Below are 16,655 nucleotides of genomic sequence, written 5' to 3' on the forward strand. Positions count from 1 at the left end.
AATCGCCTTTAAAGTTGTCCAAATGGAGCCCTTAGCAATGCATATTACTACTGCTAATAAATGTTTTATGGTACGAAATGTACTAAATATCTTCATGGAATATGATATTAACTTAATATATCCTAAAGATTTTTGGCATACAAGAAAAATCAATGATTTATGACTGGTTTCTGGTCCAGGGTCTCATATACTGTATGTTCATTTTTATTTTAATGTTGCTGATAAATAATGGACTATTTATGTGCAGTTAAGTGCAACATGTGCTATCATATAAGCTACATAAAATTATAATAAGAAGTAAGAACATTATAATTGTGTGCTTGGGACATGGCTTTTAATTGTGACACTTTTGTTTTTGTAGTAAGGCTCTCAAATGATATAAAAATTTGGATTTATTGGTTAAGCAAATTGGTTATTGGCTTTGAAATCTAAAAAATTATCGGTATCAGACAAAGTGCGTGCGTGTGTGTGCGTGCGAATATTATAGAGTCTTAAAGAATCATTAATAAGATTTCAAACGTTTTTGCTGGTTTTAAGGCATTACTTTTGTTTTAGATTTTCAAAATGCTTACACTTTTTTCCAGGTTTAAATGAGATTTTTATTGCTAGAATTAATTGTAAATTATGAATATTCATTTATTTTTATTTTTTGACAAAAGATCGATATCCACTCTGCACTGTATCATGTTATTTACAATGTCATTTACAACATCTGTAATCCCATCCTTCTGTTGTGCAAACCTTACAGCTGCTTGACAAGTGTTGTCATTATTCTTTTTTAAACTGACAAGTTATAGGAAGGGGGAGACAACTAGAGACTGCTTGTATCGTGAACTGAGGCCTGGACTGGTTTCACACTTTGAACCTACCCTGGCAAGATCTGGCCATATTTCCCTAACAAGGAAGAGGACAGTCTGTGCCGATCACAACTGCTGCAAAACAAGCTCTCCCATGTCAATTCGAAAATACAGTCCACTCATGCTGAGAAGTGCATTCAAAGATGGCGTTGACCAATAAGCTAGTCTTTGGACGTCCAGATGTTTCACAGATGAAAGAACATCATATGGGTTTAGGAAAAAGTGTTTAAAAAAAAAAAGTAATATTGTAAATTATTACAATTTAAAATAACTAAAACATTTCTTAGTATTAATGTTGAAAACGGCTATGCTGCAAAACATTTTAATACATTGTATCGCTGATGAATAAAAAGAAATCGTTTTTTTTAAACTTACTGACCCCAAACATGAACGGTTGTGTATATATTTTAAATGTATTCATATTTCTGCATAAAAATGACATATAAACTCATAAGAGAAAATATGGCAAACATGCTTAATTACATTTGATTTGGTATGTAGTATTCTGGAGCAAGAGTTTTTTCCAGGCACAATAAAAAAAATACAACTTACCTATAAGGCCATAAGACAAGAACTTGTTGACCGATGTGAGAGCAAGGCCTGTGATTGGTCCAGTTGTGTCCTCTGAGCGGATCACCTCCAGGAAAGGTCTAAGAAACACATTGGGTTCCACATCGGAAAGATCTAGAATTACAAAAGACAAGTCTCTAGGTCAGAGGAGAGCAATTCAACCTACTGACATAAACACATGATGAATAAGACACTAGTCAGTTACTATTTTCAGTATGTAGGACAAATTGTTCAATTGCTAAAAATAATTATGTTCTTTATAAATCATTGCTATATACATGAACAATGATGTTTAAGACATGCGTCGCCACTGAAATTACGAATCTGTGTTGCATACATGTAAAAAAGATGCAACAGGACAGAAAGGTATGGCCAGGGAGGGGGTTAAGAGAGGGCTGTTTCTTATTCACCTTGGCAGAGCGGAGTATCTTATTACAACTCTGTTTCCAAAAGCTCTTGTTTAAAGCAGCTGTGTAGGATGTAGGATTTAGTATTAATGAAAATGACTGAACTCGTTGGGGTGGGAGGACTCTGCTGCTAGCCTGCTGAAGTAACAGCTGCTGGGAAAATTAAAGCCTCTCTCTCATCATTAGGGATGATACCGCTTTTTGGAAACAGAGTAAGAGTAATACTATTTTTTTTTTCTCTGTATTTCCCAGTATCGATACAATGTGTAGAAATGCAATTTTTAGGTAAAGTGAGATTGACGAATCAAGGGTAGAATGCTTAATATTTTCATGAATCAACTCTCATCACAGATTTGTTCTGGGTCTCCGTCAGCAAGGACAAAATTAAGGGTGCATGAAAATAAAATGCAAAGTAAATAGTTTTTCAAATGAGAAGAAAAAACACTTCAGGATCTTTGTTGATGTCAAAGTGCTCAAAATATATTTTGGCTCAGTTGTCACTTGTTAGAAACAATCTAAACAAAGGTAAAGATAACTAAACAAAAAGCAACCAAGATTATTTTAGTATTATTCTAAGGGCCAGATTTACTAACAGCTTGCGCCAGTGCAAACCCTCTTTTGTCATTAAACTACTATCAGGATGTACTCAAGACACATAGTGGAAAATTAGCGCTGAAAAGGTGTTGACAGAGTTATTTATGCAGCTGACCTTATTGCATATGCATTTGTAGGAGTTTCCCTTTCAAATTTATGGGAGGAGAGTATTTAAATTAATCATGCAAGGTGATTTACTAAGGTTTGCACTTGCTGCTCGTCAATTTACTGGTGTGTGCAATATTATTTACCGCCACCAAAAAAGCACATCTTTAACCAGATGCTAACTGGTAGTTTGTGTTGGTCATTATGGAAAGATCTGTCTGTTCTTTAATTTCCATGTCGTCAGTAGATCACACGCAGAACTTTCCACTCCCATCAGCGCTTTTTTGGAATTGCCCTCTCATGCTAATTTGTCCTGTTTAGTAAATTTGGCCCTAAGGCCTCTAAATTATCAACATGATCAAAAAATTGCTGAAAAACCTGTTTTACATACTACATGATCAACTTTTGTCATCTGATTGATAGGCAGTGTTGCCACAGTTACTTTGAAAAAGTAATCTGATTACTGATTACTCCTTTGAAAAGTAACGTATTTACTTTACAGATTGCTTGATTTTAAAAGTAACTAAGTAAGATTGCAAGTTACTTTATTAGTTACATTCAGCAGTTGCTGACAACACCCCTGCCTCCTCAAAATAGAAATGACAACCGTCTTTGCAAACACTCACTTTATTGGAAGTGCATTTTTTAACTGTAACATCAACAATTTTAAATTGAAATTAAAAAAATATTTCCTGAAAAAAATATTCTCCCCCGAGATGCAAGAAGAAAGCAAAAATAATGTATTTATTTTTTACTAAGGAAAATGACTAGAATAGTAACTCACAGTGACTTTGATTAGTTACTTTACTCTGATTACTGGTTTGGAAATAGTAACGCGTTAGATTACTCATAACTGGAAAAAAGTAGTCAGATTAGAGTAACATATTACTGGCATCACTGTTGATACGTATACTTTTTTTTATCAAGTCAAAGGCCTTTTAGTATAATTTTAAAATTCACCAATCAGTTTGTGGTACAGTTTGTGGTTTCATTTTTTGCTGCGAAATCTTTACTAATTTGCATAAAGTAAACGTAAGAAGTAAATTAGAATGTTAGCTATATTTTAAGATGAAAACTGACTGGCGTTAAGCAATTTAGATGTACTTAACTATCCATATTTTTTTAGAAACCTTATGTTAAAATGTGAGTGAATATCAAATATCAGGCTTTTGATAAACATTTATTTGTGCATCTCTCAATCATCATTCATTGTAATGCATAACAATGCTTGAGTTTTGATCGTAAAAAGTACATCAAGTACATCATCTTACTAAGAAATATTATTGGGAGAGTGGCAACTAATATTTATGTGCACGTGTAATTAGTCAGCTATATTGTTAGAAAGATCTTTACAAGATCTTTCCATCTCACTTTCTGGCAATATAAATATTAGCAACTGAACCAAATTGCATATTTTACTCCGTTTTTCTCCTCGAGTATGAGCTCCATTTTCTATACTAAAAGAGCATAAAACGCAGTATATTAAGGTTGAAAATTCAGATACATTCTGCACAGTGCATCCCGTACACGAATTCCTGATGAGAAGAGCAGAGGCCAAGAAATAAACGGCCAGTTGCACGATACAAATTTAGGCCTGCAGCTCTTGAGTTTATTGATGAGCTTTTATAAGAAATAAGCCGAGTCCACCACACATAAAGCCTTAATCTAACAGAGCCAACAAAACACAGCTGCAGCCGAGGATGCAACATACTTCATTATCTTCGCCGAGCTCTTTATTTGTGGATGGGAAAGCACCTCGGGCCAATCCACCCGGGTGCGGGGAACAGCCCCTCTGAGAACGCCGGCGAGAGGGGGGCGAGGGTTACAAAATACAAACCAGGTAAAATAACAATGGAAAAATTAGTGGAGTCACGAAAACCTGCTGCGAGTGTCGGGCCGAGGCGCAGCTTGCCATAGCAATACTGGGCGGATTAGGGTTCCCCCGAACAGCTACTTTGACGCAAAAAAACAACTTGTGACTTCAAAGCCCGAGTCGAGCCTCAGCCAATTTTACAGAGCGCACATATGACTGCTGAGTATTAGCTTGTGATATCTAATACGCCTGCGGCTTGTTTGGAGATAAAATATTAAATCATTTGAAAATTTCCACACTTTGTCTTATCCGAGGCCAGGTTGCTTCTAGACTCCCTTCCAAAAGCAAATCTTCTGTTGCGCAGTTTCTTTGGGGAACTTGATGTTTTCTTTGTATTCTCATGGGGGGAAAGCTCAGTAATGCTCCATTCCTACAGTGAAAACTCTTTGACGGTGCTGCAGTATCTGATAACAAGGGTCTCAAGTGCTTACCACTTAACCCAAGTTCACGAAAAGCCAAAGAAATCGTGGAAGGCAGAAGAATAACATAAGTTACTTTGAAATCAAGCCGAAGAAACAGTCGCGAAGCTTCGAAAACACAGGACAAAACAACTCTGCTGTCAACGCGTTTCTTCAAACCCAGAAACTTTTAACGGTGGGCTTAGACTATATTACTTTACAGTGGAGGAGAGAGTCTGGAGTGAAGTGGTGGCAATGAAGGGAGAGTGATCTCAAATGAATCTGTCAATAGAAGCTAATAAAGTCTTCATCAAAGGCGATCACCCCATAAGTGCCACCTTCACTGCAGCTAGTCTCTCAGATTGGAGAACTCAATTGTGTTGTATTGATCTGGCCGGCCATCGGCGGCCCGTAGTTCGTCCTCCCCCCACGTGCAGCAATCTTCTTAAATAAAGGCTAAATATGACTCGGTACTTCAGCGCAATCTCCAGGGCCACGCAGGGAAATAAAGAAATCGAGGTGCTGGACCATGATGGTGAGACAATCACACAGTAACCAGGGTGACCTCTGTGTGACATTGACCAAAATAAAAAAGGGATTAAAGTCGGTCACCCATCCATGTATGCTCCGGCTAAGGGTTTTGGGTCTCCAAGTATGTACGTGTCCTTGGAGAACAAGCTCAGAGAATTGAGCAACGGCACGGCACGGCTCCTAACAATCTCCCTTAAGATTCAATTGTGCCTGTACATAACTAGCAGAGGAGCTGTTAGCAAAAACAGAGGCTATGGCTCATTTCCATGATATCTTACTGCTTCATAATGCACAAATACGGCACTCTCACTGCATTTTAAGTTTTGTAAAATATCCAGTTTTCCCACCGCATTGGAAACTGCGCAACGGTCTGTTCTGTTGTGCTTGCTGTAGATCTAAACTCTGAAGAGTGGACTGAGACTGGTTTAACAGCCAGCCTGTGCAGCCGAGTGTGACTGGTACCTCCACAAATATCCCGGACTCTCTGGCCCCTGGGAGCACCTAAAGGAGATGCCGCCGCTACACATTACACATGCACATCAATTGGCACTGGTGCAGAAAGAGCTTAAAACAGAGCACAGTTTAAGCGGTTGAGGGTCTGAGCTATAAATGTACATAACAATGCAATGTCGAGAACAGCATTAAGAAAGTACATTAAAACTGTTACACGCTGATTCAAATGCATCCCGAGGTGAAGCTAAAGCAGGCCTTTTAATCACACAGCTTAATTCAATCAGAATTCAGACTCAAAACTATACTGAACATTTGTGTTAAGAAACAAAAATTAACCACATTTATAGTTTGACCATGTGATGTTTCTGCAACTTTTATTTTTACAATGCGCTTTGTTTTTAAGACCCTTAATCAGACTATATATAATGAATAAAAACAGATACAAATCACTTATCAAACACTTTGAACGGTTACTGAAGAGATAAAGGATACACTTTAGTAAGTATTTTCTACAAAGTGTAATGTGAATTTATTTTGAATGACGTCAAACTTTTTACAAATTTGTTGTTACATTTATGTTAAATTAATGCATTTGGCAGACATGAACATCATCTTTATATTAGATATTTTAATTTATAAAAAAAGACTTGATTTTAATTATTTTAATACAATAATTTTTATTTATTACTTTAAGGTACAACTGCAGTGGATATATATATATATATATATATATATATATGCCATTACCACTAAGTTATTTAAAAAAATTAATCTTTTGTTGAATTTACACAGCAAAAAGCAAAAATAACTGTATTAATAACTTGTATTTTGACATTTGTACCATGATATAAATATGACAATCCACCTACTCCTATACAATATACAGCATTAGTAGGTGATTACTTAGAGACTTTGAATATTCTTCTACACTCACGGGAATTGAAAATAAAATAGAGGATCAAAACTACCCAAATGATCCAGTATCCAGTTTCCTAAACTGTTTGAGTTTCCCCCTGTAGTAAATGTAACTAAAGCATCACTGACAGATCAGAATTCCATAAGAGCTACATTACACCACACATACAAGAGGAGGCAATTTTCCACAAGGCTTTATAGACGTGTGTGTGTGTGTATGTGTGTGGGACACAGCTATTCAGAGAAGCAAATGATCAGGCTACAGCAGCGGTAATACAAACAGTGGCTGACTCTCAGTACTAGACCTGCTGGGCCTTTGTGTTTGTTTAATTTAATCACAAAAGAATGAATAACTTAATTTGTCAGACTGCTATGTCACATATTTTAGACAATTATACGGGCCAAGTGTCTTCCATCAGACTGAAACCAGCTATGCTGTTTGCTTTACAAGTAGGGTTGTCACGGTACGGAAACTTCAGTAGTCAGTACCAAAAAAACAAAATAAAAAAAAGGTGTTCCATTTATCTCATCCATTGGTTATCACTGTCAGTTATCACAATTTCAGATTCAAATCGCACATTTAAATACAGTTATCCATCCACAAACTTTGCAGTGTATATACATTTGAGTGTGTTGAAAACGATGTTTTGAAGTTACTCTTTGGTATATGTCCTGCTGTCTGAGATATTTAAAGCTACAACAAAACAAAACTATATTGTGATATATATCTTTACTGAGACAAAAATACTCAAAAAATGATGAAAGATTTTGGTCATTCCAAATAATGAATGTAACCAATAAGAGTTTTTTTTTTTTAAAGTTTGGAAATTGCATGATATATCTATACTCTTTGAATTAAAGAAAGAATAAATGTGCGTCAAACCTTCCTGGCCCACTCACTCCATAAAGACAAGTGCGAACTGAGACTCAATTGAGACACAGTTCACAAGCTCACAGTGAAAATTACCTCCAAACAAAACGAGCCTACAAGGGTTGCGAATGGGGGCGAGCAGGGGAGGAGGGGGGTGGAGCATCCCGTGACCAAGCCAGCAGCCCAAAACCAAACACTGATGGTTATTGATCTGCTAGTGGAATTAGAGCCGGGTCTTTCCAGTAGCCTGCTCTAATACTGCAAGAGATGGGACGAGCTAACAAGGCCAGCACGGCTAAAGCAAACCCAGGGAGACTTCTCATCTCAGGCCCCAACCACAGCCTGATCCATCTGCGGGGAGGAGTTTGACGCATGTCAACGCTCCTCTGGCCCGTCCGCTCTTTTCTCTCCTGCCTCTTGAAGAAAATTGGCACTTGTCGAAAAGGGCAATTAGGTTGTAACAATGTTATGGAACTCCATATGGTCGTTCAGTACAACCCACAGTGGTGTTTTATAAATGCGCCGAACAATGCTCGCCACAACCTAAACAGGCAATTTGAAAGCCCCAGAGAAATTAAAACTTTTCCAAAAGCTTCCAAAGCAACTCATTGACAATTTTTCCCCTTACAGTTTGAGATCAAAGCTGTATTTTAGAATAAAAGGATGAAATATTGCTTGCATTTATATTACGCAGGATCTCAATGTATTTTTGATTTCGTCATTTGGCCATGGAATTTTTTTTATTTAAAAGAAAAAAAAAACATTGACAAAGTAAAAACTAACATGAGCTCTTAATGAGAACTTTGCTGATTTAAATAGTAGTGTAGGTCAAATCAACTAAAGATACATTCTATTGATCAAAACTGTTATTGTGAACTTTCTATTCATCAATAATCACAGTTTCCATGAAAATGTTAAAGCAGCACAACTGTTTTCAACATTGATGATGATAAATGTTTCTGAGCACCAAATGAGCATATTAATACACTATAAAAAAAAAGTCTTGAAAAATAGGGTCCAATTCACTGTTAATAAGAAAAAATATTTTTCCACTGGTGTTCCGTCCTTTTTTTTAATCCATTTTCAAAAGTGTTGTGGGTTAGTGTGTAAAATAAGCTAATAATATCCTAGCAGAAAATGAGCAGTACTTTTTCCAGATTTTTTTTTTCTTAAAGGGTTAGTTCACCCAAAGGCCTCCGTTCATCTTCGGAACACAAATGAAGATATTTTTGTTGAAATCTGATGGCTCAGAAAGGCCTTCATTGACACCAATGTCATTTCCTCTCTCAAGAACCATAAAAGGCACTAAAGATGTCGTTACAAAGCCCATCTCACTACAGTGGCTGTACAATAGTTTTATGAAGCGACGAGAATAGTTTGTGTGTGCAAAAAAACTAAATAACGACTAATATAATGATGGGCCGATTTCAAAACAGATTCGAATGGTTATCAATCAGCGTACTGATTCACTCAAAATCTCTGTGCCATGCTGTCACTTTCTACACGGATTCATAACGTTTGAAACTTTGTTTTGAAATCGGCCCATCACTATACAAGATGTTATTTAGGGGGGGTTTTTGCGCACAAAAACTAATTCTCGCCGCTTCATAAAAGTATTGTAGAGCGAATGTAGAGTGAGATGGACTCTTTAAAAACCACTTTAGGCCTTTTATGGGTCTTGATAGAGGAAATGACATTGGTGTCAATTAAATTCTTTCTGAGCCATCGGATGTCAACAAAAATATATTTGTGTTCCGAAGATGAACGGAGGTCTTACAGGTGTCGAACGATATTAGGGTGAGTAATTAATGACAGAATTTTCATTTTTGGGTGAACTATCCCTTTAAAGTGTGTGATTTTTGATGGATCATGTGACACTAAAAACTGAGTTAATTGTCGCTATTATAAATTGCAAAAATACTGTACTTTTAATCAAATAAATACAGCAACGATGAGCATTAGACACTTTAAAAACATAAAATCTTACAGACTACAACTTATAAATGTGCACAAGCAAAAAGTAACAAAGGCATTAAAGAGGGAAGGAGAGAAAGGGTAGGCCATCATACATAATGTGACTTGCGATCCATCAAGAGTTCTTCAAGATCAAAGCTCTTAACATTAAGTAAGCTAATGAAAAAGGGTTCTGGAAAAGTGGTCTTACATTAAAGCACTGCTGACCGGGAGCACAGAGCATGAGGAGGAGCGTGTTTTTTTATGTGAGGAATGAGAAAATGACAGCACAGCACTACCTTCACTGCACAAAGATAAACAACTGGCCTGTTTAGCTAGCCCTCACCCCTAATCCCAGACTTTTCTTCTCTCTCCTCCACCTCATCACTCTCCCCTGCACTCGAGGGGCAGCCAGGGATTTGTTTGCTGCACCTTGAGGCCGATATTAAAAAAAAAAAAAAAAGAGGAGGAGGAGAAGGAGGAGGAGAAAAAAAAGTGATTTTGAGTGACAAAGGCAAACAAATAAACAGCAGGGCTGAAGGTGACCTTTGACCTGGAGGGCTTTGTTTAAACCACCCTCCAGTCATTTTGAGCAGATTCAAATGCTGTTAGTTTTGACAGAGGTGAAATGCTGCTAGTGTGAGAATGAACTCTACTTTGGGGAGGGAAGAGGAAAGGTGGGAATGGGAGAGATGAATTTAAGGGTTCTGCATATGCAGCTGATAACAATGGTCAGGGCATGTCAATAACATTTTTAAAGGGGCAATGAATTGAGAAATCAACTTTCCCTTGAGCTTTTGATATATAAAAGGCCATGGTAATATATGAATGTCCAGCAAGTTTCAGAGCTGAAAAATTCCTTGTTAGTCAAAGAAAAGCTTTTATAGACACCAGGCCCAGAAGACGATTGTTTCTCATCTTGACGTCATCGCGCCACGAAACACGCCTCTACAGAATAATAAGCACGTGTAATTCAGTATCCCCGCCCACCAACTCATGGAGGTGTTCGGATCACTAACCAGTAGCAATAAACATGCTGAAGCAGATAGCAAGATATTGTGGAAGAACACACAAATCGGGTGGGCCATGTAATACAAAAATAATATGCCAATCAATCGTGGGTGGATGAGAAATAAATCATTGTTTGTTTGATAAAGACCTTTACGATCCCTGTGATCAAATGATAGTAAATACATTTATAAATTTCAAAAATGCTGTTCTTTTTGTACTTTCTAAACGAAATCATGAAAATAATCCAAATTAGTTTCCACGGTTTAAAGGGATAGCTCACCCGAAAGTGAAAACTGCTAGAAAAGTGTTAGCTCGTCCCACCCATGATTTAATCACTCTCAAGCCATCCTAGAAGTATGACATTCTTCTTTCAGATGAAAACAATCAGTTTTATTTAAGAAAAATGTCCTGGCTAATCCATGCTTTATAACGGCAGTGAACGGAAGCTCAAAATTTGAAGCCCAAAAAAGCGCATCGATCCATTATAAAAGTGTTCCACATGGCTCCGGGGAGTTAACAAAAGCCTTCTTAAAGTTAAGCAATGCGTTTTTCAAAGAAAAATATCTATATTTAGAACTTTATAAAAGAAAAATATCTAGTCCACCTTCTGTATTCAACTTATAAAGAAAATGAAATGCCTCTCGCATTTAAAATGCTTACGCTGTTGAGTCAGGTACGTTTTTTCCGTAATTTGAATATGGAAGGCGGTCTGGTGAAGGCTAGATATTTGACAAATCATATACATACACAAACACTGCTCCGCTTTATTAGAACTTTTGTGCTTTCATTTATTGCCATTATAAAGCTTGGACATTTTTTTTTATATAACTCCGATTGTATTCGCCTGAAAGAAGAATGTCATATACACCCAGATGGCTTGAGGGTGAGTAAATCATGGGCTAATTTTCATTTTTTGGGTGATCCCTCTAACTATGATTAAAAAAATCATCAATAAGCAAATAATAATGTGCGTATTAGAAAGACACTGAAAACTAGAGTAATGACTGCTGAAAATTCAGCTTTGCCATCACAGGAACTGTTTACTTTATTTTTGATCAAATAATGCAGACTTGGTAAGTGTAAATCTTTTGAATGGTAGTTTAAATTGATAACTATTTTCAGATTAGGGTTGATAACTAATAATACTACTAAAATCTATACTATTTTGTAATAGAAATAAAGACTTAAGTGGAGGCAATAGTTTTGTCAGTCAAATCAATTATGCTAATGAAGTTAGACATCACAATGTTATAATGTAAAGTATGAAATACTGACTACAAAACCAGTATCCGTCTGCTGTAAACAACTTTTGCCAAACATTTAATCTATCATGGCTTTAATATATATAAGATTTATTAATGGGTACAAAACAGCTTTTGTTTATTAGGAACTTACTGGGAGTAACAGACCCCACTCCAAAGATGATGCATTCATAAACCATGACTTCATTAGTACACATTCCCTGCCTAGCCAGCACCTGTTATCCTGCAAATAAAATGTATTTTTTATGCTGCATACTTTGAACAGAAGCCACATTATTCCGGCTGACCACAGAGTGGAGTGGAGCCGGGCAGTGAAGAGCAGGCCGGAGCGTACAGTAATGAGTTTCACAGCTTGCTGTCTACCCATGATGGATGGACTTGTGCTCCAAAATACTTTACGCTCAATCACCTTATAAATAACGGATGTTTTATCATGCTGAATTAAAACATTTGAGAGATGGCAAGCATACGGATTCCAGTTCCGCCGTGCGTGTGAGTGTGTGTCTCCACCGAGCGCTTCCTGAGGAATGTGTTGCTGAAGGTTGCTTCCTGGACTCCATAAGTCTGTGGTGGGAAGTCTTCAGGAAGCATCCCAGTAGCGTTCAGAGTTGATTTACTGCGTGACATGGTGGCAGAATGATGTGGCCGTCACAACGTGGCATGAGTTTCAGTTCTGATACATTACTAATCATGTAAAGCTGCTACAAATTTTACAATGACACTTTCCTGATGTATCTAGTCATGGAGATTCTTTTCTTCTGATGCAATTCAGTGGATTACGGTCATCCATGTCTCTAACACTTACTAGAATACCTCTTCATAAAACCACAGAGCAAAACAAAAATCCATATAAATATAACTGACTTCGAAGAACATGAATTACAGTAAGCATTGTGAATATAAAAGTGATTTTTGACTGACTCAAACAAACTGATGAGTGAGTCAGACATCATGGCTCACTATGTTTGTTGTTGTATGCACTATGATGTCTAATAAAATCATATAGGATGCACACCACAACTACTTTTTTTTTTGGGGGGGGGGGGGGGGGGGGGTCCTAATGGTATTTCATGCATTCTGACTTATTTACAACGTTAAAGAGTTTGATTCTCCCACTCTGGATTTTCATGCTAAAAAAACAAGTTGAACGTATGATTTCTGTGCCAAATACACTCCTTCAGGTTTCAGATACATTTTGGAAAGGTTTTTCTTTCGATCATGGGCCTGTATGACATCACAAGGGGCGGAATTCCTTGTATGTGTGCACATCAACCGGGGCGAGAGCAAGAGGCGCCCACCTGGGGTTGCAGGAGACGTTGGAAGCGCTGTCATTTTGTTTTTAGACCACGAAATCAATGTCACTAAATAAATACTTGTTCAGCTTCCTAAAAAACCCAATATTAAGAAAACAGTAAACAATTTGTTTTTCTGGAGTAGCAGCGGAGTTGTAGCCTAGAAATCTTCTAGACGCACCCTAGTGGCAGCAAATCTAATCTGTCCGCGAGTGTCGTCTAGCAACTCTGAATACACTTCTGAGCTGTAAACGCCAAACTGTGGTCGGGCCAATCACATCGTGTATAGAGTCGGTGGGCGGAGCATAACAATGACAACGGCCGAGTTGCTTACGTGCTTTTAGTCAACACAGAAACTGGCGATCGGTGGTCTTTCGAATCAGCTTTGACCGCGGCTCTGGAAGACGTGGAGTTAAGCTTTTCTCTGAGAAAAGAACAAAGAACGGCACTGAAGTCATTCTTAAAAAGGGAAGATGTGTTCGGATTTTGCCGACCAGATACGGCGAATATATAATCTATCAACGAGCTCCGTTTCACCTTCGTTGCTCTGGTTGGTTGTAGCGCTATCCTATCGCGTGCAGAGGGCGTTTGAAAGACAACCGTTTATCCCGCCCCTCGGATTGAGCCCTGTCAATGCTGAGTTTCCAGACCAAACATCTTGATGTGGGTCTGGCTTGTCAGGCTAGCGGAGTTGTGCAAGTGTCTTTATTTGTTCCCAATATTTCAATGACAAAAGTTTTAAAAACAAGTCCTAGTTTGATATAACGTAAACAACACAAATGTATAGTAAATCAAAAGTTATCCAGGGATCAAGCAATGTATTTTGTGTGCGCACGTGCATGCGTGTCTTTAGCTCCACCCACTGCACGCCTCCACAAGCTCGGCTGTTTTCTGAAAGAATCAGGACAGCGCATGTCTCTTAATAACCTGAAACTAAATACTCTTCAGAGATATGAATGATGCAATACCACTCGTGCTGAAGATAAACAAGAGATTGATGGAAACTGTTTGTGTTATAACCCCTTTAAGTTCTGTTTTGATTTTTCTGTAGCATTTGTAACCATGTAAGCCACAAACTGTACCTGTGAAACATTATCAGACAACAGAAAGGACTACATGATCAATGTTAACATCATTTACAGACCAAACATTCTTTGCCCAGTAATAATTTTAATCCACTCACTCTTGGTTTTCTAATTAAATTAAATTCAATCCTTTTTCTTTTTATTTAGAAATAGAGAGCTCAGACGTCCCTCAGTGTGCCCTTCAGCTGAGGCAGCCCTAAATTAGCACCTCTATTTAGAGGAAAAACAAACAGAAAATATGAGACCCGCTGTTTCCGTCGCATCCTTTGAACGTGTACCCTTGCAGATACCCTCGTGTGTGTCTTGAGTGAGGGTATGCGTGTCCGCGGGGGGTTTGAATGGTGTACAGCGAGGGGTTAAGCCTGGCAGAGCGGTCAGCTCGGCAGGATAAATCACCACACATGCTCTGGCTCAGAGCTCATTTCACACCACTCCTGATGACTATCGTCCACAACTGCATGGAAAGAATGAGGGAAGGAGAGACTGAAAGAGAAAGAGAAAACACAACAAGGGAGCAAGAAAAGGAAAAAAGCAAGGTGACGAGAGGGAGAAAGGGAGGGGGAAAAAATCTGGGCCTTATTTGTTTCACCTGCTGTGTTCCTTCAGTTCCACACTAATAGCATTCCCATGGGGCGTGAGAGCATATCCTGCAACCACGCACTGTAGACTTAGACAACAGGCCTCGGCTACTGTGTTAGCAAGACACTGTGGCGCATACTAAAACAAGCCCTGCCTACAATTAGACCACGGTTTGAGTCGCTATACAGAGGGAGGAACAAAGATTGAAAAGTGTGCTTCTGTAGTAAAAAACAAAAACAAAACAAAAAACTCATTTTGCCACGATGTCATAATCATGATTTATATTACTACCCTTCAAAACTTTGGGATCTGTAATTTTGTTTGATGTGTTTGAAAAAGGTCTCTTATGCTTAACAAGGCTGCATTGTTTGGTTACAAATGTAGTAACAACTGTACATTTTGTGAAATAGTATAACAATTTAAAAGAATTTTATACTATATACTTTATAATGATGATAAATCAATTGTAATTTATTCATGTGACAGCAAAGCTTAATTTTCAGCATCATTACTCCAGTCTTAGGTGTCACATGATCATTCAGAAATCATTCAGAAATCATTCTAATATGCTGATTTGCGATATATTTTTGTAGCATTATACATGTTTTTACTGTCAATTTTAAACAATATAATGCATTGAATGCTGAATAAACAAACAAACAAACAAAACAACTTTTGAATCGTAGCATAAAAAACTCCTGTCATTTACTGTGGGACTGACATAGATCCCTAAGACACTGCCTAACATACAGGCTATTTCATATCCATTTTGATTGCTTTGTTAGCCCTTTGTTTATTTGCTTTGGTTTATTTCACAGGTACATTTTCAAAATGCACTCTAATCTACTATAATAAATAGAGCATAAAAATTCTTATAATTCATCAATATCAGTTCAAAGCTTTCATAACAAGTAAACAACTCCGAGACCATTCAGTATGTTTAAATACATTATGAATAAAAATTTCAACAAGACTGAACCAGGGCTCTTCACTGCAGCAGAAGACAGCTGAACTCTCTCGCTCTCTCGCTCTCTCTCTCAGCTGTGTTGCTGCTACTATCTTGATACTACTATAAGCTAGAGCACAAGGGATTCATAGCCGTTCAAACTGAAAATAAAAATGTTGTCATTCCTTAAACCTCATGTCTTCTTATTTCCAAAGTTTCCTTGACTTCCTTTATTCTGTAGAGCAAAAATTGGATTCTGTAGACTAATATTCACAAATGGTACAATAATAATTCATGGTGACCATGGCTGTTCCATAAAATACCATAAAAGTAGTGTGAACAAACCAAAAAAAATTGTTATTCACTGAGTTTTATCATTAAATCGAGGACTGCTGAAAACAGATCATTGTCATTTTTGGATGAACTATTCTTATCTGCATGAAGTCACCTAATTCAACATAGATGCTTCCTCCCAGCGAAGGCCCCTCTGTCCATTCACACTCAAACTCTGCACAAGCTCTTCATTTACATTCACCATTCAGCGAAGCCTTAATCAGTATTAAGTGTCAGACTGGCCTGTATTTATACGTGATGCTGTGTTTCCAGCCTCCAAGCATTGACAGCAAATCCTGCGTGTGTGTTTTATAAAGCACGGTGGTTAGATGGGTTGGATTAGGCTCAAGTCACCTAATGACTATATTATGAGCCGGTGCATTAAGGAGGATTAATCTTAATCTGAGCTGTTTCAGTTTGCTGTGTGTGTGAGCAAGTGAGAGGGCAGAGGGCCTAGTGAGGAACAGCCCAAACACGGCAGAACAGCATTAATGAACAGCTATGGGGGGACTGAACTGATCAGTCCTGAGTGGACTCTCCTACAGTGTGAGGGAGTCAGTGACTGTACTTACATATTAGGGGTCTGCGTTGATTAGTCGTGGATCAGAAGACTTTAGCTA

The 16,655-nt window shown here is 37.8% G+C and overlaps 1 protein-coding gene across 9 annotated transcripts in view; it reads right to left on the reverse strand.

The window, feature by feature from the left end:
* gbf1 (golgi brefeldin A resistant guanine nucleotide exchange factor 1) overlaps positions 1-16,655 on the reverse strand; it is a 105,791-nt gene that overhangs the window by 54,902 nt on the left and 34,234 nt on the right. For all 9 annotated transcript variants that reach the window (XM_067422227.1, XM_067422226.1, XM_067422223.1 and 6 more), the window contains exon 4: positions 1,410-1,541. In XM_067422227.1, the coding sequence (XP_067278328.1) occupies positions 1,410-1,541 (132 nt within the window). The remainder of the gene's footprint in view (positions 1-1,409; positions 1,542-16,655) is intronic.

The sequence above is a fragment of the Pseudorasbora parva genome, chromosome 17 (genome assembly GCF_024679245.1).
Source record: "Pseudorasbora parva isolate DD20220531a chromosome 17, ASM2467924v1, whole genome shotgun sequence".
NCBI lineage: Eukaryota > Metazoa > Chordata > Actinopteri > Cypriniformes > Gobionidae > Pseudorasbora > Pseudorasbora parva.